At 39.2% G+C, this 23,349-nt stretch overlaps 2 protein-coding genes across 3 annotated transcripts in view; one reads left to right on the forward strand and one right to left on the reverse strand.

Annotated features, from left to right (window-relative positions):
• Positions 1 to 23,349, forward strand: part of UNC5C (unc-5 netrin receptor C) — a 454,535-nt gene that overhangs the window by 355,563 nt on the left and 75,623 nt on the right. For both annotated transcript variants that reach the window (XM_049885676.1, XM_049885675.1), the window contains 2 exons: positions 12,870 to 13,050; positions 21,830 to 21,997. In XM_049885676.1, coding sequence (XP_049741633.1) covers positions 12,870 to 13,050; positions 21,830 to 21,997 — 349 coding nt within the window. The remainder of the gene's footprint in view (positions 1 to 12,869; positions 13,051 to 21,829; positions 21,998 to 23,349) is intronic.
• The window catches only part of PDLIM5 (PDZ and LIM domain 5), a 1,027,106-nt gene continuing 1,007,905 nt past the window's right edge, over positions 4,149 to 23,349 (reverse strand). The window contains exon 9 of the transcript XR_007517627.1: positions 4,149 to 4,180. The gene's annotated coding sequence lies outside the window, so the exon portion shown is untranslated. The remainder of the gene's footprint in view (positions 4,181 to 23,349) is intronic.

Raw genomic sequence — 23,349 nt, forward strand, 5'->3', positions numbered from 1 at the left:
TACACATAGCTACAGACCTCATGTACACATAGCTAATTCCATCTACAAAGGTGTTATTTCTAAATAAATTCACATTCACAGGTACTAGGGATTAGGATTTGAACATATGTTTTGGGGGGAACACAAATCAACCTCTGAAGAACCCCCTTAGAAATGTGCGCATGCTGCTGGGCACTTAAATCCCAATTGGAAATTCTAGTGCCTTCTAACTCCTTATCAAAACAGAAAAGGATTTTCCCTTAGTCATTTACATGCCATGTTTTATAATAATTTGTATGATTTGGTTTAAGATATTATGTCTCTGGGCCATTTGCATGTGAAAAGAACCTCTTAATGGTGGAGTTAAAAACTGGTCCCACTTAAAGATATTTTCAGCAATACCAAATACGCTGGAGAACAATTTTAGAGGACAGTGAGGCTTTCCTGATGCCTCTTAAAATGCACCCAATCCTATCGAAAAGTAAACTTGTGTTTGTCTGTTAAGAGTGACCAGCGTAGTGAGGATAATAGAAGGGTAGGTCCATTGTCTCTTTCCTAAGGAGCTCACTACTTTCCTGGAGAGCACCAGCCTCAAGCTAGCCCAAGCACAGGTCCCAGAGTGGTTAAGATGTGTTTTGGTGTCCCAGCTTCTTCCAGCCGCCATATCATGATCTGTAGCCCTCAAGCCTGTCAGTACTCAAGTCTGTAACACGGTAGCTGCCTCCTGCAAGTTCTTTGCTTAGAGAAGAACCCAGAGCTGAGGCAGTCCTGAATTCAGATCCCCGTTCCTTCACAAGCTTTGTAAGTTCTGGGCAAGTTCTTCTCTTTGAGCCTCATTTTTCCCATCTGAAAATACCTGTCACAGAGCTGTTGTGAGTAGCGGAGATTATATATATAAAGTATCTACCAAGGTACCTGGAACGCTCAGTACAATTTCCTTGTTTCACTCCATTTTTGCCCTCTGCCATCACTCTCAATCCCTCCCACCCCCTGTTTTCCCAAATTCAGCACAGGGAAGTATTCTCTTTGTGAACTCTCTCTCCTCCCTTAAACCAGGTCATGATTCACATTAGGGAACAGAGAGTGCCCTCTCCTCCTTCATGTCTCCATCCTCTACCTCACCCACCCCAACAAATGGTAATTATCCTATAGCCACAAGCCCATAATATCTACCTATTCTTTCCCATTAGACTAGCCTCTGTCCCAGTATCCTGTTTGTGGAGGAGAAGAAGCAGAGAAGGCATCCCAGGGAGAATCATTCCTGGACCTGGGTGCAGAAAGGAGAAGAGTTGTCTGAAAGGAAATTTCGTCCCTTGGGGACTTGAGTAAAGGTGTTAAAGCTATTGTATGGGATCAGTTAGAGGCTGATGTCATTAAAAAGAAAAATGATGAGGACTAACTCAAGAAGTAATAGGGGGAAAAAAAAGCAAGAAAAGTCACAAAGGCAGAATAAAAACTACACAAAATGTTCATGGTCCAGGTAAAAGTGCTATTAACATATAAACTACCTATCATTTATGCCTTATAACCAAGTACAATAATAAATATTTCTCAGATTAATTTTGGTACAATATGTTTGATTAAAAAGCTCCTCTACTTTTTAAAAATTAATGTACTGTGACGGTTGACTTATAACCTAAAAGAATTAGAAAATAATATTTATACAGCTTGATTAAAATATTATGTTATAATATCTGTAAAACAAATACATGCTAATGATATCTGTAGGATTATGAAGTCATAGAGTTTAAATGGAAATATGTGTTTAGGTTTAGCGTACAAACTAGATTGGTCAATTTAATTCTTAATCACTTATGTATCCCTGGTACAATAATAAAGAGTTGTAATCTAATAGGGAGTGTACTTTGGCTCAGTAGAAACGTCAGTGACAGCTAAAAGAACTCAGACATTAAAAGATTTTTCTTTTAAGCTTCCTGAATGCAACAAACATTCCAAAGGCCAGAGTAGCAGGCAGGGGGTTTGAGGACCATAGTTTCAGGGAATATCTAGGTCAACTGGCGTAGCAAAATGTATAAAGAAAACGTTCTGTATCCCACTTTGGTGAAAGGCATCTGGGGTCTTAAACACTTGCAAGCGCCCATCTAAGATGCATCAATTGGTCTCAACCCACCTGGAGCAAAGGAGAATGAAGAACACCAAAGACATAGTAAAGATGAGCCCAAGAGACAGAAAGGGTGACATAAACCAGAGACTACATCCGCCTGAGACTGGAAGAACTAGATGGTACCTGGCTACCACCTATCACTGCCCTGACAGGGAACACAACAGAGAATCCCTGATGGAGCAGGAGAACCGTGGGATGCAGACCTCAAATTCTCGTAAAAAGACCAGACTTAATGGTCTGTCTGAGACTGGAGGGACCCTGGAGATCATGGTCCCCGGACCCTTTGTTAGCCCAAGACTGGATCCATTCCTGAAGCCAACTCTTCAGGCAGGAATTGGACTGGACTATAAGACAGAAAATGATACTCTTGATGAGTGAGCTTCTTGGCTCAAGTAGACAAATGAGACTCCTGTCTGGAGGCAAGATGAGAAGGCAGAGGGGGACAGGAGCTGGTTGAATGGACACAGGGAATACAAGGTGGAGAACAGGAATGTGCTGTCTCATTAGGGGAAAAGCAGCTAGGAGTACATAGCAAGGTATACATAACTTTTTGTATGAGAGACTGATTTGATTTGTAAACTTTCCCTTAAAGTACAATAAATTTTTTAAAAAAAAAGATTTTTCTTTCTTGTTTGTAGATTAATACCATTTTTATTTTTTAAAATTGTTTAGGTTTTGTCTCACCTCCTTGTAGAATATTTTTAATCTAATATTAATTATAATTTTAGAATATTTGCTGTATGCCAGGCACTAAGAGTTTTATGAATTTACTCATTTCAGCCTTAATAATCCTGTGGATATTATTCAGCCATGAAAAGAAATTAATTTCTAATACACAGTATGACATGGATGAACCTTGAAAACATTATACTGTTTTAGGCAGACACAAAAAGACAAATACTGTAGGATTCCACTTATATGAAATATCTAACTCAGCACCCAGTGCTGTTGAGTCAATTCCAACTCATAGTGACCCTAGAATAGGCAAATACAGACAGAAAGTAAATTAGTGGTCCCCATGGGCTCAGCAGAGGGATTCACAGTTTCTGTGTAGGTGATGAAAAAGTTTTGGAAACAAAAAGCAGGGTAGTTGCACAACCTTGTGAATATACTGAATGCCACTAAATTGTATACTTCAAATGGTTAAAAAGGCAGATTTTATGTTATATATATTTTTACCACAATAAAATGTGTGTAAATTTACACTCAAATAAAGATCTTATTATTTTAAATAAAAAAAAAAATCTTATGGAATGGGTTCTAGAATGATCTTCATATGATAAATGAGGACCCCAAGGCACAGAGGCACAGAGAGGATGAGAAATTTACTCAAGGGAGACTTAAACGTTAGCCCAGAAAAGCTCCCGTTTGAACCCAGGCAGACTGGCTCCTGTCCCTGTCTTAGCTGTTACATTAAGAACTGCCCCTTCAAGTAGGATTTTTAACTGCATGCAATGGGGATTAATCAGCACCAAACATAACAGAATATGCAAATAGATCATTTTAACATTGCCTTGTAACTACTTTTATTACCTGTTAATAAAATTGTAAATACTTGATTAAATTCCTTTTAACATGACCCAAATTCTTGAAAAGGCTACAGTTACTGAGCCACAAGGACAGAAGCTGTCTGAGTAGTACTCTGCATCACTGCAACCATGACAACAAGGCATGGTTTATGGTTGAAGTCTTTTATTGTTTTTGAACTCCGACATATTTTTCTCTTTGTGAATGCTTTATACATAGCTAAAAATAACTTCTAACTCAGAAACACTTCTCCCCTTGTGTAAATCTGTTTGGTAAATGGGGGTGAGGGCTAGGAGGAGAACTGAGACTATTGGTAAAATCAATGAGAAACATTGGAATGACCAGAATATGAACAAAATTCAGGGGCCAGAAGAGAGTACTGACTCCTGATTATTCTGGATTTGCTGTTGTTGTTGTTAGGTGCCGTCAGGTCGGTTCTGACTCATAGCAACCCTGTGCACAACAGAATGAAACACTGCCTGGTCCTGCGCCATCCTTACAGTCATTGTTATGGTTGAGCTCATTGTTGCAGCCACTGTGTCAATCCACCTCATTGAGGGTCTTCCTCTTTTCTGCTGACCCTGTGCCCTGCCAAGCTTGATGTCCTTCTCCAGGGACTGATCCCTCCTGACAACATGTCCAAAGTATGTAAGACGCAGTCTCGCCATCCTTGCCTCTAAGGAGCATTCTGGCCACACTTCTTCCAAGACAGATATGTCCGTTCTTTTGGCAGTCCATGGTATATTCAGTATTCTTCACCAACACCACAATTCAAAGGCGTCAACTCTTCTTTGGTCTTCGTTATTCATTGTCCAGCTTTCACATGCATGTGATGTGATTGAAAATACCATAGCTTGGGTCAGGCACATCTTAGTCTTCAGGGTGACATCTTTGTTCTTCAACACTTTGAAAGGGTCCTTTGCAGCAGATTTCCCCAGTGCAATGCGTCTTTTGATTTCTTGACAGCTGCTTCCATAGCTGTTGATTGTGGATCCAAGTAAAATGAAATCTTTGACAACTTCAGTCTTTTCTCTGTTTATCATGATGTTGCTCATTAGTCCAGTTGTGAGGATTTTTGTTTTCTTTATGTTGAGGTGTAATCCATACTGAAGGCTGTGGTCTTTGATCTTCATCAGTAAGTGCTTCAAGTCCTCTTCCCTTTCAGCAAGCAAGGCTGTGTCATCTGCATAACGCAGGTTGTTAATGAGTCTTTCTCCAATCCTGATGCCCCGTTCTTGTTCTTATAGTCCAGCTTCTCGGATTATTTGTTCAGCATAAAGATTAAATAGGTATGGTGAAAGAATACAATCCTGGTGCACGCCTTTCCTGAGTTTAAACCAATCGGTATCCCCTTGCTCTTTCTGAACAACTGCCTCTTGATCTATGTAAAGGTTCTCCATGAGCACAATTAAGTGTTCCGGAATTCCCGTTCTTCACAGTATTATCCATAGTTTGTTATGATCCATATAGTCGAATGCCTTTGCATAGTCAATAAGACACAGGTAAACATCCTTCTGGTATTCTCTGCTTTGAGCCAGGATCCATCTGACATCAGCAATGATATCCCTGGTTCCACATCCTCTTCTGAAACCGTCCTGAATTTCTGGCAGTTCCCTGTTGATATACCGCTGCAGCCATTTTTGAATGATCTTCAGCAAAATTTTGCTTGCATGTGATATTAATGATATTGTTCTATAATTTCCACATTCAGTTGGATCACCTTCCTTGGGAATAGGCATAAATATGGATCTCTTCCAGTCAGTTGGCCAGGAAGCTGTCTTCCATATTTCTTGGCATAGACGAATGAGCACCTCCGGCACTGCAACTCTTTGTTGAAACATCTCAAAATAGATATTCCATCAATTCCTGGAACCTTGTTTTTCACCAATCCCCTCAGGGCAGCTTGGACTTCTTCCTTTAGTACCATCGGTTCCTGATCATATGCCACCTCTTGAAATTGTTGAATATCAACTAATTCTCTTTGGCATAATGACTCTGTAATCCTTCGATCTTCTTTTGATGCTTCCTGCGTCGTTTAATATTTTCCCCATGGAATCTTTCAATATTGCTACTCGAAGCTTGAATTTTTTCTTCAGTTCTTTCAGCTTGCAAAACAGCTGAGCGTGTTCTTCCCTTTTGGTTTTCCATCTCCAGCTCTTTGCACATGTCATTATAAGACTTTACTTTGTCTTCTCAAGATGCCCTTTGAAATCTTCTGTTCAGTTCTTTTACTTCATCAATTCTTCCTTTTGCTTTCGCTGCTCGAGATTCAAGAGCAAGTTTCAGAGTCTCCTCTGACATACATCTTGGTCTTTTCGTTCTTTCCTGTATTTTTAGTGACCTCTTGCTTTCTTCATGGATGATGTCCTTGATGTCATTCCACAACTTATCTGGTCTACGGTCGCTAGTGTTCAATGCGTCAAATCTATTCTTGAGATGGTCTCTAAATTCAGGTGGGATATACTCAAGGTCATATTTTGGCTCTCGTGGACTTGCTCTGATTTTCTTCGGTTTCAGCTTGAACTTGCATATAAGCAATTAATGGTCTGTTCCACAGTCGGACCCTGGCCTTGTTCTGACTGATGATATTGAGCTTTTCCATTGTCTCTTACCACAGATATAGTCAATTTGATTTCTGTGTGTTCCCTCTGGCGAGGTCCATGTGTATAGTCACCGTTATGTTGGTGAAAGAAGGTATTTGCAATGAAGAAGCTGTTGGTTTTGCAAAATTCTATCATTCAATCTCCGGCATTGTTTCTCTCACCAAGGCCATATTTTCCAACTACTGCTCTTTGTTTCCAACTTTCCCATTCCAATCGCCAGTAATTTATCAATGCATCTTGATTGCATGTTATATCAATTTCAGACTGCAGCAGCTGATAAAAATCTTCTATTTCTTCATCTTTGGCCCTAGTGGTTGGTACGTAAATTTGAATAATAGTCATATTAACTGGTCTTCCTTGTAGGTGTATGGATATTATCACTGACAGTGTTGTACTTCAGATAGACCTTGAAACGTTCTTTTTGACAATGAATGCAACACCATTGCTTTTCGAGTTGTCATTCCCAGCATAGTAGACTATATGATTGTCTGATTCAAAATGGCCAGTACCAGTCCATTTCAGCTCACTAATGCCTAGAATATTGATGTTTATGAGTTCCATTACATTTTTTATGATTTCCAATTTTCCTAGATTCATACTTCGTACATTCCAGGTTCCGATTATTAATGGATGTTTGCAGCTGTTTCTTCTCATTTTGAGTCGTGCCACATCAGCAAATGAAGGTCCCGAAAGCTTTACTCCATCCACATCATTAAGGTCGACTCTACTTTGAGGACGCAGCGCTTCCCCAGTCATCTTTTGAGTGCCTTCCCACCTGAGAGGCTCATCTTCCAGCACTATATCAGACAATGTTCTGCTGCTATTCATAAGATTTACACTGGCTAATGCTTTTCAGAAGTAGACTGCCGGGTCCTTCTGGATTAGCTGACAAATAGCATCACAACAATACAATTGTTGTTGTTTGCTATTAGGTGCCCTGGTGCGCACTTTCTTAATTTTAAACCGTGTAGTATCCCCTTGCTGTGTTCAAACGACTGCCTCTTGGTCTACGTACAGGTTCCAAATGAGCACAATTGAGTGTTCTGGAATTCCCATTCTTCACAGTATTGTCCACAATGCTTCACACCTTTGAATGCCTTTGCACAGTCAATAAAACACAGGTAAACATCTTTCTGGTATTCCCTGCTTTCAGCCAGGATCCATCTGACATCAGCAATGATATCCCTGACTCTATATCCACTTCTGAATCCAGCTTGAATTTCTGGCAGTTCCCTGTCCATATACTGCTGCAACCACTTTTGAATGATCTTCAGCAAAATTTTACTTACGTCTGATATTGATGATATCGTTGAATCATTTCCACGTTCTGTTGAACCACTTTTCTTTGGAATGGGCACAAATATGGATCTCTTTTAGTCTGTTGGCCAGGTAGCTGTCTTCCAAATTTCTTGGCATAGACGAACGAGTGCCTGCAGCACTGCATCCGTTTGTCGAAACATCTCAGTTGGTATTCTGACAATTCCTGGAGCCTTGTGTTTCACCAGTGCTTTCAGTGCAGCTTGGACTTCTTCCTTCAGTAACATCAGCTCTTGATCATATGCTACCTCCTGAAATGGTTGAACATCAACCAATTCTTTTTGGTACAGTGACACTGTGTATTCTTTCCATCTGTTTTTGATGCTTCCTGCATCATTCAATATCTTGCCCATGTTGTTGTTGTTAGGTGCTGTCGAGTTGGTTCCTACTCATAGTGAGCCTATGTACAACAGAAGGAAACACTGCCCAGCCCTGCACCACCCTCATGATCTTTGTTATGCTTGAGCTCATTGTTACAGCCACTGTGTCATTCCATTTAATTGAGGGCCTTCCTCTCTTTCACTAACCCTCTACTCTACCAAGCATGATGTCTTTCTACAGGTACTGGTCCCTCCTGATAACATGTCCAAAGTACGTAAGATAAAGGCTCGCCATCCTTGCTTCCAAGGAGCACTCTGGCTGTACTTCTTCTAAGACAGATTTGTTCATTCTTTTGGCAGTCCATGGTATATTCAACATTCGGTGCCAACATGAGAGCTCTGAGGCATCAATTATGCTTTTGTCTTCCTTATTCATTGTCCAGCTTTCTCATGCATATGAGGTGATTGAAAACACCATGGCCTAGGTCAGGCACACCTTAGTCCTTAAATTGACATCTTTGTTCTTTAACACTATAAAAAGGTATTTTGCACAAATTTGCACAGTGGAATACGTCATTTGATTTCTCAAATGCTGCTTCTATGGGTGTTAATCGTGGATCCAAGTAAAATGAAATCCTTGACAACATCAATATGCTCTCTATCATGATGTTGCTTATTGGCCCATTTGTGAGGATTTTCGTTTTCTTTAAGTTGAGATGTAATCCATACTGAAGGCTGTGGTCTTTGATCTTCATCAGTAAGTGCTTCAAGTCCTGTTCACTTCCAGCAATCAATGTTGTGTCATGTGTATTTCACAGGTTGTTAATGAGTCTTCCTCCAATCCTGATACCCCATTCTTCTTCCTATAGTCCAGTTTTTCTGATTATTTTCTCAGCATACAGATTATGTAAGTATGGTGAAAGGCTAGAACCCTGACATACACTTTTCCTGATTTTAAACCGTGCAGTATCTCCTTGTTCTCTTCCAGCGACTCCCTTTTGATCTAAGTACAGGTTCCTCATGAGCACAATTAAGTGTTCTGAAATTCCCATTCTTTGCAATGTTATCCATAATTTGTTATGATCCATACAGTTGAATGCCTTTGTATAGTCAGTAAAATACAGTTAAACATCTTTCTGATATTCTTTGCTTTCAGCCAGGATCCATCTGACATCAGCATTGATTTTCCTTATTCCACATCTTCTGAATTTGGCTTGAATTTCTGGCGGTTCCCTGCGATGTAGTGCTGCAACCACTTTTGAATTATCTTCAGCAAAATTTTACTTGGTGTGATATTAATGATATTGTTCGATAATTTCCACATTCAACTGGATCACCTGTCTTTGGTCTAGGCATAAATATGGATCTCTTTCATCAGTTGGCCAGGTAGCTGTCTTTCAAATTTCTTGTCATAAACAAGTGATCACTTCCAGTACTCATACATTTGTTGAAACATCTCAGTTGGTATTCCAGCAATTCCTGGGGCTTTATTTTTTGCCAGTGCCTTCAGTGTAGCTTGGACCAGTATCACCAGTTCTTGATCATATGCTACCTCCTATAAAGGTCAATACAATACTTTACTTTGTCTTCTTGAGCCACCTTTTGAAATCTTCTGTTCAGGTCTTTTACTTCATCATTTCTTCCATTTGTTTTAGCTACTCAGCATTCAAGAGCAAGTTTTAGAGTCTCTTCTGACATCCATTTTGCTCTTTGCTTTCTTTTCTGTCTTTTTAATGATCTCTTGCTTTCTTCATGTATAATGCCCTTGATGTCATTCCACAACTCGTCTGGTCTTCATTCATTAGTGCTCAATGCATCAAATCTATTTTTGAGATGCCCTTTAAACTCAGGTGGGATATACTCAAGGTCATACTTTGCTCTCGTGGACTTGTTCTAATTTTCTTCAGCTTCAACTTGAACTTGCATATGAGCAACTGATGGCCTGTTCTGCAGTTGGCCCCTGGCCTTGTTCTGACTGATAATATTGAGCTTTTCCATCATCTCTTTCCACAAATGTAGTGGATTTGATTCCTGTGTATTCCATCTGGTGAGGTCCATATGTGTAGTCACCATTTATGTTGGTGAAAAAAGGTAATTGCAATGAAGAAGTGATTGGTCTTGCAAAAATCTATCATGTGATCTCTGGCATCATTTCTATTGTCAAGGCCATATTTTCCAACTATCAATTCTTCTTCTTTGTTTCCAGCTTTAGCATTTCACTCACCAGTAATTATCAATACATCCTGATTGCATGTTCAATCAATTTTAGGCTGCAGAAGCTGGTAAAAATCTTCAGTTTCTTCATCTCTGGCCTTAGTGGTTGGTGCATAAATTTGAATAATAGTCATATTAACTGGTCTTCCTTGTAGGCGTATGGATATTATCCTATCACTCACAGCATTGTACTTCAAGATAGATCTTGAAATGTTCTTTTTGATGATGAATGCAACACCATCCCTCTTCAAGTTGCCATTCCTGACATAGTAGACCATATGATTGTCCCATTCAAAATGGCCAATACCTGTCTATTTCAGATCACTAATGCCTAAGATGTTAAAGTTTATGCATTCCATTTCATTTTTGGTGATTTCTTATTTTCCTAGATTCATACTTTGTACATGCCACATTCCAATTATTAATGGATGTTTGCAGTTGTTTCTTCTCATTTTGAGTCATGTCACATCAGCAAATGAAGATCCCAAAGGCTTGACTCCATCCATGTCATTAAGGTCGACTCTACTTTGAAGAAGCAGTTCTTCCCCAGTTGTCTTTTGAGTGCCTTCCAACCTGGGGACTCATATTCTGGCACTATATCAGACAATGTTCTACTTCTATTCATAAGATTTTCACTAGCTAATTCTTTTCAGAAGTAGACAGCCAGGTCCTTCTTCCTAGTCTGTCTTAGTCTGGAAGCTCAGCTGAAACCTGTTCATCATGAGTGACACTGCTTGTACCTGAATACCAGTGACATCACAACAGTGCACAAGCCCCCACAGTACAACAAACTGACAGACACGTGGGGGCATGAGTCCATAGCTAAGGCTATTGTAGAATAAGGAGTCACTTGGTGGTGCAAACAGTCAATGCACTTGGCTGCTAACACAAAAGTTTGAGGTCCGAGTCTACCAGAGACACCTCAGAAGAAAGGCCTGGTGATCTACTTCTGAAAGATCAGCTGTTGAAAACTGTAAGTGTCACCAAGAGTCAAAATCAACTCAATGGCTTATGGTGGGGGAAGATATGAATTCCTAGGTACTTCCAGGCAAAGAGAGTGCAGTAGTCTGAAGGCCATGCTCCAAACAAGAGTAGTATATATGGCTCCTTGAAAGAAAAGCAGGGTGAGCCTAGGAGAAAAACTCACAAAAAGGGTAAAAGGGATTCAAGAGCACTTGAGTGGAGTACAGCAGTGTCTTCTACAAATACAATGCTCACTTCAATTAGAATGACATAGACAACTTAGGTAGAAATCAGAATTTAAAAAAATGTTAACATAAACTTTCAATTGTCTTTAAGTAGGTTTCTAATAGTATGACTCCTGCTAACCTTGTTACACTTCTGATGAGATCATGTTACCCAAGCACGGGGCCAACTTTTGTGGAAAACAGAGGTCAAATGAGTATGAGCATCTGATCAGATATAGCCAGATATGGCCCCACTGAATGTGCAGTTTGTATCTGAAAAACAAATGTGTCTTTGAAAAATCCACTGGTTTAGGTAGATGTGTCTTCCCTTCCTCACTGTTAATAGTGTAAATATCAAGAATGTTTGGCTCTTTCCAAATTTACATATTACAAGTAGTTGCTTTTATCCGCATCCTCCCATGTCTCTTTATTTCAGGATTGTTGTTGGTGTTTGTTTTGCCCTCTCTTCTAAGGAGTAGAGAAGCATGATTTTAGAGTCTCTGCATTAGATGTAATTTGGAGTTGGGCAACAACATCAAGTCCACTGACAGATTTAGAGATTAATTTCCAGACTTCTTGGGGTGTTGGAGAAGCTCTTTAAGATTTTGAAAATGGCAAAACTATTGACTCCCTACCAGTAAAGGTTACCACCTCCAAGATAATGCAGTGGGAAAGTTTAAGTGTGGTAAATATCAATGTTGTTTTGCTTTATGGAAAAATCTGTACATAGCCAAACAAAAAACAAAGCAGTTTACAGAATAAGAAATAGTTTGTCCTCCATAAGACCAGTTTACAAGGGTATATTTCTTTCCTTTTATCTGTAAGGATAGCATGAGGGTTGCTACATTGGTATCATTTACATGGAAGAAATAATAGTTTTGAGCAGCTATGTCTTAGGTTGAGTTCCCCAAAAGCAAAGCATAAGCCAAAAATTTAATGCCAGTGATATACAAAAGAAGAGATTTGAATATGACTAATAAGCTATTTGGATTGTACTGGGAGCTGGTAGGAAAAAAAATTTTTTTTCCCAAATAGTTTAGCTTTAGATGCATCTCCAAATATGTGTTTTGCTACACTTTCAAGTGCATTTTCAGGGAAATTTAATCCATATGTTTCAGCAAGGCTACAAGTAAATCATCCATATGTTGTTTTATTAGAGCTACATGATGTCTAAGATGCCTTTTGAGCTTTTTTTATAGTCCTTATATTCTTTTCTGAAAAGCAGCAGGTAACTTGCCAAGAGTAAACAAATCAAATAGGAAGAGGTTTGAGTTCAGTTTGAAATGCTTAGCCTATTATTTTTGATTGGGTTCTGAACTTGGCAGTGCACATTCTAGTGTTCCTGCCTGCAGGGCGAAGTGAAAACAATTTGAACACTGTATTTCCCAGTTGGCTCATCGACATTTGAGAATAATGTACTACAGACAGAATCAGCATGTTTGGCAGGTGAGTGATACTTAACATGACCTCAGAAAGTTCCTTCCCCCCAGTTTGCAAAAGTTCATAACATAAAACAATGTTATACACATTACAAAACACAAGTACGGATCAAGGGATCCATGCCAGGAATTTATATATTCTTCTTGTGCATCTGTAGGTGGAATGGCTGAAAAATGAAGACATAATTGATCCAGTTGAAGATCGGAATTTTTATATTACTATTGATCACAACCTCATCATAAAGCAGGCGCGCCTCTCCGATACGGCCAATTATACCTGTGTTGCCAAAAACATTGTTGCCAAGAGGAAAAGCACAACTGCAACTGTCATAGTCTATGGTGAGTGAGCTTTTCTCATTACACTTAAGTGCAGAGCGGATTTAATGACTCTCAATCTAGTTCATGTCAAACTACAGGTTCTTATGGATATCATTATTTTAATTTTAAAATGTCAAGCTAGAGGTCCCTTCCCACTCCCATTACTGCTTTCTTCTAGCCTCTCACATGGACAGTGTGGTTTAACCACTTCTCTGATACTCATGAGAAAGGCTAGCCTTGGAAATTCCTAGCCTCCTGTCAGTTAGCTAATAGGAAAGTGATGGAAGTCTACTTAAGTGCTTGCTGCCAAAACCAACAGACGTTCCCTGCTTCCTTAAGCCCTCTCCTCCCCATAACCTGCACCACCAAATCTAGACTGAGTTCCAGAGATGAAGATGCTATTTCTCTGGGCCTTGGCTGAGCCCAATGATGGCAAAAGCTCAGAGGACCTGGAGCTGATGTACTCCCTAAACACATTTCTTAGAATATTAACTTCCTAGAAACTGCTTTTCTCCCTTCATTAGAGGTATGCGCAGTGAAGATGAAAGCTACCATCCCCAAACAGCCCTAATCTTAACCAGGTGGCAATGTCCAACAGAAGGACTTCTTCAGAAGGCTTCCTGCCATTCATTAGCCCATTATAATGTCACGTAGCTAAACCTATCATTTCTCCAGGAGAATAAACAATTTTGCACTCAATATTTTTTTTATTATTGCTGAGGTATATGATGCTTTTCTTTCTCTGTGCTGTTTAGCACTCAGGTTTTTTTGTTGTTGTTGTTTTCTTTTCTTTTTTTAGGCATTTCATGAGTAGTTTTATCACCCTAGCTAAGCTTTAGGAGTACCCGGGTGGTGCAAATGGTTAAGTGCTTGACTACTAACTGAAAGGTTGGTAGTTTGAACCCACCCAGAGGCACCTCAAAAGGAAGTCCTGGCAATCTGCTTCCGAAAAGTCACAGCCTTGAAAACCGAAGGAGCATAGTACTACTCTGCAACACATGGGGTCACCATGAGTCAGAATTGACCTGATGGTAACTGGAGAAAAAAGAGCTAAGCTTTATAGTCCTTTGCAGGCTGAGATACTGGCCTGTTCATTTGTGTATTTCTCACAGTGTTAGACACATAAAAAGCCAAATCTGTTGCCATCAAGTCAATTCATAGTGACCCTGTGTACAGCAGAAGGAATAACTGCCTGGCCCTGCACCATCTTCATGGTCTTTACTATGTTTGAGCCCATTGTTACAGCCACTGTGTCAATCCACCCTGTTGATGGTCTTCCTCTTTATCACTGATCCTCTACTTTACCAAGCATGATGTCCTTCTCCAGGGACTGTCCCTCCGGATAACATATCCAAAGTGTGTGAGATGAAGTCTTGCCATCCTCACTTCTAAAGAACATTCTGGGTGTACCTCTTCTGAGACAGATCTGTTCGTTCTTTCAGAAGTCCACAGTAAATTCAGTATTCTTCACCAACGTTGTAATTCAAAGGCATCAGTACTCCTTCAGTCTCCCTTATTCATTGTCCAGCTTTCACATGCTTATGAAGTGATTGAAAATATCATGGCTTGAGTCAGGCATACCTTAGTCCTCAAGGTGATATCTTTGCTTTTTAACACTATAAAGAGATCTTTTGCAGCAAATTTGGCCAATGCAAGGAGCCCTGGAGGCACAGTGGTTAAAGCATTCTTCTGCTAAACAAAAGGTCAGCAGTTTAAACCCACCAAACGCTCTTTGGGAGAAAGATATGGCAATCTGCTTCTGTAAAGATTTACAGCCTTGAAAACCCTATAGGGCAGTTCTATTGTGTCCTACAGAGTTCCTATGAGCTGGAATCGACTTGATGGCAGCAGGTTTGGTTGCCCAGCACCATATATCACTTGATTTCTTGATTACTACTTCCATGGGCATTAACTGTGGATCCAAGTAAAATGAAATCTTCGACAACTTCAATATTTTCTCCATTTATCATATTGTTGCTTATTGGTCCAGTTGTGAGAATTTTTCTTTTCTTTATATTCAAGTGTAATCTATACTGAAGGTTGTAGTCTTTGATCTTTATCACCAAGTGCTTCAAGTCCTCTTCACTTTCAGCAAGCAAGGCTGTGTTATCTGCATTTCCCAGATTGTTAATGAGTCTTCCTCTAATCCTTATGCTGAGCTCTTACTCATAGAGTCCAGCTTGTTGGATTATTTGCTCAACATACAGATTGAATAAGTATGGTGAAATGATACAACACTAACACACACATTACCTAATTTTAAACCATGCTGTATTCCCTTGTTCTGTTTGAGTAAAGTGCCTTTTAGTCTATGTACAGGTTCCTCATGAGCACAGTTAAGTGTTCTGGAATTCCCATCCTTAGCAATGTTATACATAATTTGTTATAATTCACACAGTTGAATGCCATTGCATAGTCAATGAAACACAGGTAATCATCTTTCTGGTATTCTCTGCTTTCAGCCAAGATCCATCTGACATTAACACTGATATCACTTGTTCCATTTCCTCTTCTTAATCTGGACTGAATTTCTGACAGTTCCCTGTCAGTGTACTGCTACAATTGCTTTTAATTATCTTTAGCAAATTTTGTTTGCGTGTGATATTGATGATATCAATAATTTCCACATTCTGTCAGGTCACCTTTCTTTGGAATGGGCACAAATAAGGATTTCTTCCAGTCCATTGGTAGCTGTCTTCCAAATTTCTTGGCATAGACGAGTGAGTGCTTCCAACACTGTATCCATTTGTGGGAGCATCTCAACTGATATTCCATTAATTCCTGGAGCCTTGATTTTGCCAGTGCCTTCAGGGCAGCTTGGAATACTTCCTTCAGTACCACTGGTTGATCATATGCCACCTCCTGAAATGGCTGAACGTAGGCCAGTTCTTTTTGGGCCAGTAATTCTCTGTATTCTTTCCATCTTCTTTTGATGCTTCTTACATCCTTCAATTTTTTGCTCATGTTGTTGTTAGGTGCTGTCGAGTCAGTTCCGATTCACAGTGATCCTATAAACAACAGAACAAAACAAAGCCCAGTCCTGTGCCATCCCCCAGGTTGCTGTTATGCTTGAACCCATTGTTGCACCCACTGTGTCAATCCATCTTGTTGAGGGTCTTCCTTTTTAGGTTTTGCTGACCCCCTACTTTACCAAGCATGGTGTCCTTCTCCAGGGACTGGTCCCTCCTGATAACAATTGCAACTTGAGGCCAGAATTTTTATTTCAGTTCTTTCAGATTGAGAAATGCCGAGCATATTTTTCCCTGTTGGTTTTCTAAGTCTTTGCATTTTTCATTATAGTACTTTACTTTGTCTTCTGAAGCCACCCTTTGAAATATTAGGTTCAGCTCTGTTACTTCATCATTTCTTCCTTTCACTTTAGCTACTGTATATTCACGATCAAGTTTCAGAGTCTTTTCTGACATCCATTTTGATCTTTTCTTTCTTTTAATTACCTTTCACTTTCTTCATGTATGATGTCCTTGATGTCTCCCCACAACTCAACTCATCTTCAGTCTTTAGCATTCAATCCATCAAGTCTATTCTTGAAGTGGTCTCCAAATTCAGGTGGGGTATAGTCAGGGTTGTACCTTGGCTCTTGTGGACTTGTTTTAATTTTCTTCAGCTTAACTTGAACGTGCATATGAGCAACTGATGGTCTGTTCTACAGTCAGCCCCTGGCCTTGTTCTTACTGGTGACTAGTGATATTCAGCTTCTCTGTCATCTCTTTCCACAGATGTAATTGGTTTGATTCTTGTGCATTCCATCTGACAAGGTCCAAGTGTATAGTTGCCGTTTATGTTGTTTAAAAAAGGTATTTTCAATGAATAAAGTGTCCTTATAAAATTCTATCATGCAGTCTCCTGCGCAGTTTCTATCACCAAAGCCATATTTTCCAACTACTGGTCCTTCTTCTTTGTTTCCTACTTTTGCATTCCAGTTACCAGTAATTATCAACGCACCTTGATTACATGTTTGATCAATATCAGGCTAAGGAACTTGGTAAAAATCTTCAATTTCTTCATCTTTGGCATTAGTGGTTGGTGCATAAGTTTGAATAATAGTCATATTAACTGGTCTTCCTTCTTATACTTATGGATATTATCCTATTATTTACAGTGCTGTATTTCAGGACAGATCTTGAAGTGTTCTTTTCGACAATGAATGCAATGCCATTCCTCTTTAATTTGTCATTCCCAGCATAGCAGACCATATGACAGTCTGACTCAAAATGGCCAATACCAGTCCATTTCAGCTCACTAATGCTTAAGATAACTACCTTCAAGTGTTCCATTTCAGTTTTACAACTTCTAGTTTTCCTTGATTCATACCTCATACATTTTCCGTTCCAATTATTAATGGATGTTTGCAGCTGTTTCTTTCATTTTGAGTCACGCCACAACAGCAAATGAAGGTTGCAAAAGCTTGATCCCATCCACATCATTAAGGTAGACTCTACTTTGAGGTGGCAGCTCTTCCCCAATCATATTTTGCGTACCTTCCAACCTGAGGGGCTCCTCTTCTAGCACTATGTCAGACAATGTTCCACTACAATCCATAAGGTTTTCACTGGCCAATTTTTTCAAAAGTAGAACTCCAGGCCCTTCTTTCTGGTCTGTCTTAGTCTGGAAGCTCTGGTGAAACCTGTCCAGTGTGGGTGACCCTGCTGGTATTTGAAATACAAGTGACATAGCTTCCAGCATCACAGAAACAAGCACGCCACCATAGTATGGCAAACTGACAGACGAGTGGTGGATAGCCACCTTACAGAACAGAATAGAAATGCACATACAGTTTTTGAGGCTATAATCTTTATGGAAGCATATTGCCACATCTTTCTCCCATGGAGCAGCTGGCAGGTCCAAATCACTGACCTTTCCATTAGCAGCCGAGTGCTTAACAACTTTGCCACCAGCTGTGTGTTAGACACATAGTAGGTCCTTGTTAAACACATAATAGGTGCTTATGTTCTTGGTGATTTGTTTTCTCAGAGGAAACTGACCAATTCTGGGAAGTATTTTGTGGTTATGCTACTTTCTGAATGATACACCATGTCTCACCACCATTAAGAACACAGTGAAGCTTTACTTTGCTGCCTCAGTGGTAAAGATACTCCGGGGACCCTGGTGTCTGATTGACTGTGACAAAGGGACAGCCATTGGCAATTATCTGGCTCTTGGTACTTACATATTGCTGATACCACCGTTTGAATGGATGTGTCCCCACGATGTAGGGAGTTAGAACAGAAACCGCTGTGATGTTAAAAAGGCTGATTGTAGTGACATTTTAAAACTGTCATTTTAATTACAGGACGGATGCATCATTTTTTTTTTTAATCCCCTGATTACTCTGTAGTTTCATTTCCTAGTCAAGATAATGGTTATGTTGAATTGTAAGCAATGGCCTTTCTTAAGTCACAATAAAATGTTTCTTACTTTTTGTCTTTTTCTAAATTGCCTGAACAAGTTGATTAACAGCATTTGAAATGGAAAAGAGAAATGAGGCACAATCACAGCATGTAGCAATCATAAAAAACTAATGTAGGCACAGCTATATATAGATGTTTTATATAGATGTTTCATATACATGCAAATCTCTTTTCCTGTGTATAGCATGCATTCAGTACCCATAAATGCGACCAGTACGTTGCCTTTAAGAAAGATCAAAAACAAGGAACTTAAAGCATTTTGAGTTAAGAAAATGGTGTTGGACTGGGGGTCAGTAGTCCTGTGTTCCAGGACTGTCCTGCTACTAACTGGCCTTCAATTAGTCACTTACTAGCCTTATCTGAGCTCTTGCCTCCTTCTCTGTAAAATGAGGGGAGACAAGGATCTTGAAAGACCCTTCTGTCCCTGAAAGTTAACGATTGCTCATTTCTCATTAAATTTCTAGCAAAACAATACGTGTATATAATAACCCTAAATATCAGCTTGCTAGTAGGCTTGTAAGCAACTTACGCTGACAATTAGGTGACATATGGAGTTCAGTAAAGTTGAGCAGGTTAAGTTGCTTTTTTGGAACTCTAACTGAAACCCTGCCTATCAACTATCAGCTTGTCCTTGTCATGGCCTTTTAAAAGAAGTTGTCCATAGCTCATAGGTCAGTCTCACCGAACATCCACAGAAAACATATGCATCTAACCGGTATTTCATATTGCAAGACTGTTTTATGTATTTACTTTTGTTAATATCATTTTTAGATTGCAGATATATAGTCATTATAAAAAATTGGGGGAAACACAGAAAAGTTCAAAGAACAAAATACGTGTAATTCTGTCATCTGTCATCCAGAAATAGGTTTTGTTTTTAAAATATTTTGATGTGTATATTACTGGTATTTTCTGTGCATAGATATGATTTTAAAATAAGATATATATATAATTTTTTTTTTACTTATAACATTGTCAAAATATCCCTGTATTATTAAATAGCCTTATTCAACATTATTTTTAATGGCTGCCTGGGAATCACATGAACATACCATGGTTTCTTTTACCATTTTCCTTGCTCAGCATTATAATTCATCCGAATACTTATACATTAAAAAAGAAATAATCCTGCAGTGAAAAATACCATTGTCTGTATATATCACAGAGTCCCTGGTGCAAATAGTTAATGTGCTCGGCTGCTAACCAACAGATTGGAGGTTCAAGTCCACCCAGAGACACCTCAGAGAAAGGCCTTGTGATCTACTTCTGAAAAATCAGCCACTGCAAACTCTATGGAACACAGTTTTACCCAGACACACATGGGGTAGCCATGAGTTGGAATTTACTCAGTGGCAACTGGTGTATATTACCCATTCGTAATTATCCCCTATCGGATATGTTTCTAGGAAAGGAAATGTTGGGAAAATGATGTATATATGTAAGCTTTGTGTTACCAAAATGGCTAATACCCTTCTTTACAAAAGGATGCAGATACATATTCTAGTTGTGCCATATTTTAACTACCAGCCAATAATTTTTGTTAGAAATTGCTTAATTATAGTAATTTCATGTTCTCACTTTACCAAAGTACTAAAATATTTTAGAGTGTCCCCTAGAGAGAGACCTCCAGAGGTAAAGAGTGTATGTATGTTGTGAGGGGTATGGATTTTAAAATCACATGCACACTGACAGCCTCGTGGAACACTATAATTGGCCCTGACACTCAAAATAGATGTCCATTTCAATTTTGTCAACTAATTGCCAGCTCACACAAATAGCCACTCAATTAGTAAAAAAAAAAATAAAAATCCATCAACGTAAGATTTTATTTTTTTATCCAGGTTCACTGTTTAGATAATCCAACTGACTAAAAATTCTTAAAAGGTCATAAAGCTTACAAATAATGAAAGAAAAAGAACTAATCTGTTATAAAAATCTGTTATTTACAAGTGCTAAATAATTTTATTTAGTTTTTATGCATCAGATACACTTGCAGCCTTGGCATAAGGCTAGAAACATTTATTATTTGAAATAAGCCATCAAACCTAGTTTTTGGAGCTTATCTGGTTAAAAGAATATATCTCTTTAAAAAGAACACTGGCCAAGGAAAAGAGAACACACTGTTATTTATTTTTTGGAGTAGATGAGTAAACCTTGATAAACAATTGTATTTCTCTATCGCTGTGAGTCTGAGTCAACTCAACGACAACGGGTTTTGCTTATATTGGAGACTTGGTGGCGCACTGGTTAAGAGCTCAGGCTGCTAACCAAAAGGTTGGCGGTTCAAATCCACCAGCAGCTCCTTGGAAACACTATGGGGCAGTTCTACTCTGTCCTATAAATAGGGTCGCTATGAGTTGGAATTCGCTTGACGGCAATGGGTTTGGTTTTTTGGTGTGCTTAAACTATTTAGCTATATAGTAAAAGGTTGAGTGAAACTAGCTTTGAAAATGTAAATTTTTAATGGTCACGTGGGAGACAGCTTTTTGTTGTACTTTAGATGAAGGTTTACAGAACAAACTAATTTCTCATCAAACAGTACACACGTTGTTTTATGACATTGGTTAACAACCCCACCACATGTCAACACTCTCCCTTCTTATCCCTGGGTTCCCTATTACCAGCTTTCCTGTTCCGTCCTGCCTTCCAGTCCCTGCCCCAGGGCTGGTGCACCCCTTTAGTCTTGTTTTGTTCCATGGGCCAGTTCAATCTTTGGCTGAAGGGTGAACCTCAGGAGTGACTTCATTACTGAGCTGATAGGGTGTCTGGGGTCCATACTCTCAGGGATTCTCCAGTCTCTGTCAGGCCAGCCAGTCTGGCCTTTCTTTTGGAGCTAGAATTTTGTTCTACATTTTTCTCTAACTCTGTCCAGGACCCTCTGTCGTGATCCCTGTCAGAGCAGTCAGTGGTGGTAGCCAGGCACCATCTAGTTTTACTGGACTCAGTCTGGTACAGACCATGGTGGATGTGGTCCATTAGTCCTTTGGACTAATCTTTCCCTTGTATCTTTAGTTTTCATCATTCTTCCTTGCTCCAGAAGGGGTGAGACCAGTGTAGTATCCTAGATGGTCACTCACAGGCTTTTAAGATCCCAGACGCCATTCACTAAAGTAGAATGTAGAACATATTCTTGATGAATTATGTTATGCCAGTTGAACTAGATGTTCCCTAAGATCATGGTCCCCACAGCCCTCAGCCCAGCAATTTGGTCCCTCAGGGAGTTTGGATGTGTCTGTGGAGCTGTCATGACCTTGCCTTGTACAGGTTGTGCTGGCTTCCGGGAGATGACTTTTTATATATATGTGTGTTGTGTGTGGCTTTTGTGTCTAAGCACATGTTTAATCCACTTTTTATCGTTTGCCTTCTTTCAGTAAATGGTGGCTGGTCCACCTGGACAGAGTGGTCAGTGTGTAATAGCCGCTGTGGACGAGGCTATCAGAAACGTACGAGGACCTGTACAAACCCAGCACCACTCAACGGCGGTGCCTTCTGTGAAGGGCAGAGCGTACAGAAAATAGCCTGCACTACATTATGCCCAGGTAAATACAGCAGCCTCCTCACTCCACATGTCTCCCACCATTCCAGAAATGCTTTTTAGAGAATGGATACAAAGGCCTTATTCTTGACCTGAATGTATGATAAACATCATTTAAATTCATCTTACTATCCAATGCTCTCATTGCTGGGAAGTCAAGTATGTTCCCCCCAAAAGACTACTTAACTTTGTTACCCAAACATGCAAAACAGTATAAAGCAAGGGATCAAACACTTGTGAACATAATCCCTCCATATTATTCCACAAAACACCTGGAGCGAAAATTGCAGGTTCTATAATTCAAGGTATGTGAGCAGCATTGGAAGCTACACATTCTAGGAAAAAAAAAACAATCCTTGATCTCCTGAAAACCATGGAAATTAATTGGAACTGAAAATGTTTTAGACTAAAATATTTGATATCTGCTGTCAGTTCCTGGGTAAAGGTAAATAAGACATTTGGAATGACTGAGAAGGAAGGGAAAGCTTTTTGACACATGGGCTAATGGATTTTGCAAATACAGTGCAGTCAGCTCTGTATTATCTGTACACGTTGCTTATCTACTTTGTGGGTTATTTGTAGGGAGGCGTATACCAAGATTGCATTCCTCTACCTTTCGGCATTTTTCTCTGCTATCTTGTATTGCACTTGCTCTTACCCATAAATAAATTGAACTTACTCTTAATATTTTCCAAAACAAAAAACCATTAAAATTCCTAATTATACAATATAGTCCAAAAACTAAGCTAAAATTATTTTGAAATGAACCATAAATTTAATACACTCCATTGAGGTAGGTATTATATTTTCAATTTTATTATTTGGATACATAGCCTCCTTATTTCTCTTTATTTTGTCTAACTTTTGGACTGCTCATCCTTTAATAGAACCTTTCTCAGAGATGGGTTGGAGAAACAAACTGGAGAGAAAAATATAATCTACATTTTACATTCCCAAATGTTGATTTTCGAGTATCAAAATAGTCTCACTCCCACACTGAACTGTTTGAGAGCTTTTATTTATGGAACAAATTTTGATACTTAGCTAGGCTTAGAATTTCAGTGCTTTATCTTGTACTCTCCTATATTTTATATAGGTGTTGATTTCCACAATTAAAAATGCACTGAGCATTTTGAGTTGAAATAGAAGTATGTGTGTGTGTGTGTGTACTTTGGATTGGTCTAAGTCAAAACGAATGTTTTTGCTGCAAATAGTTGGCAGTTGCTTGTATAGCCAACTCTATATAACTGAAGTATTAATGCTTCCATCACTTTTTCATGTGGCCATGTTTATATCTTTATACATAATTTGCATAATATATTTACACAACAATTTGAACATGAAATCATATAGATT

Source organism: Elephas maximus, chromosome 5 (genome assembly GCF_024166365.1).
Source record: "Elephas maximus indicus isolate mEleMax1 chromosome 5, mEleMax1 primary haplotype, whole genome shotgun sequence".
Classification (NCBI taxonomy): Eukaryota; Metazoa; Chordata; class Mammalia; order Proboscidea; family Elephantidae; genus Elephas; species Elephas maximus.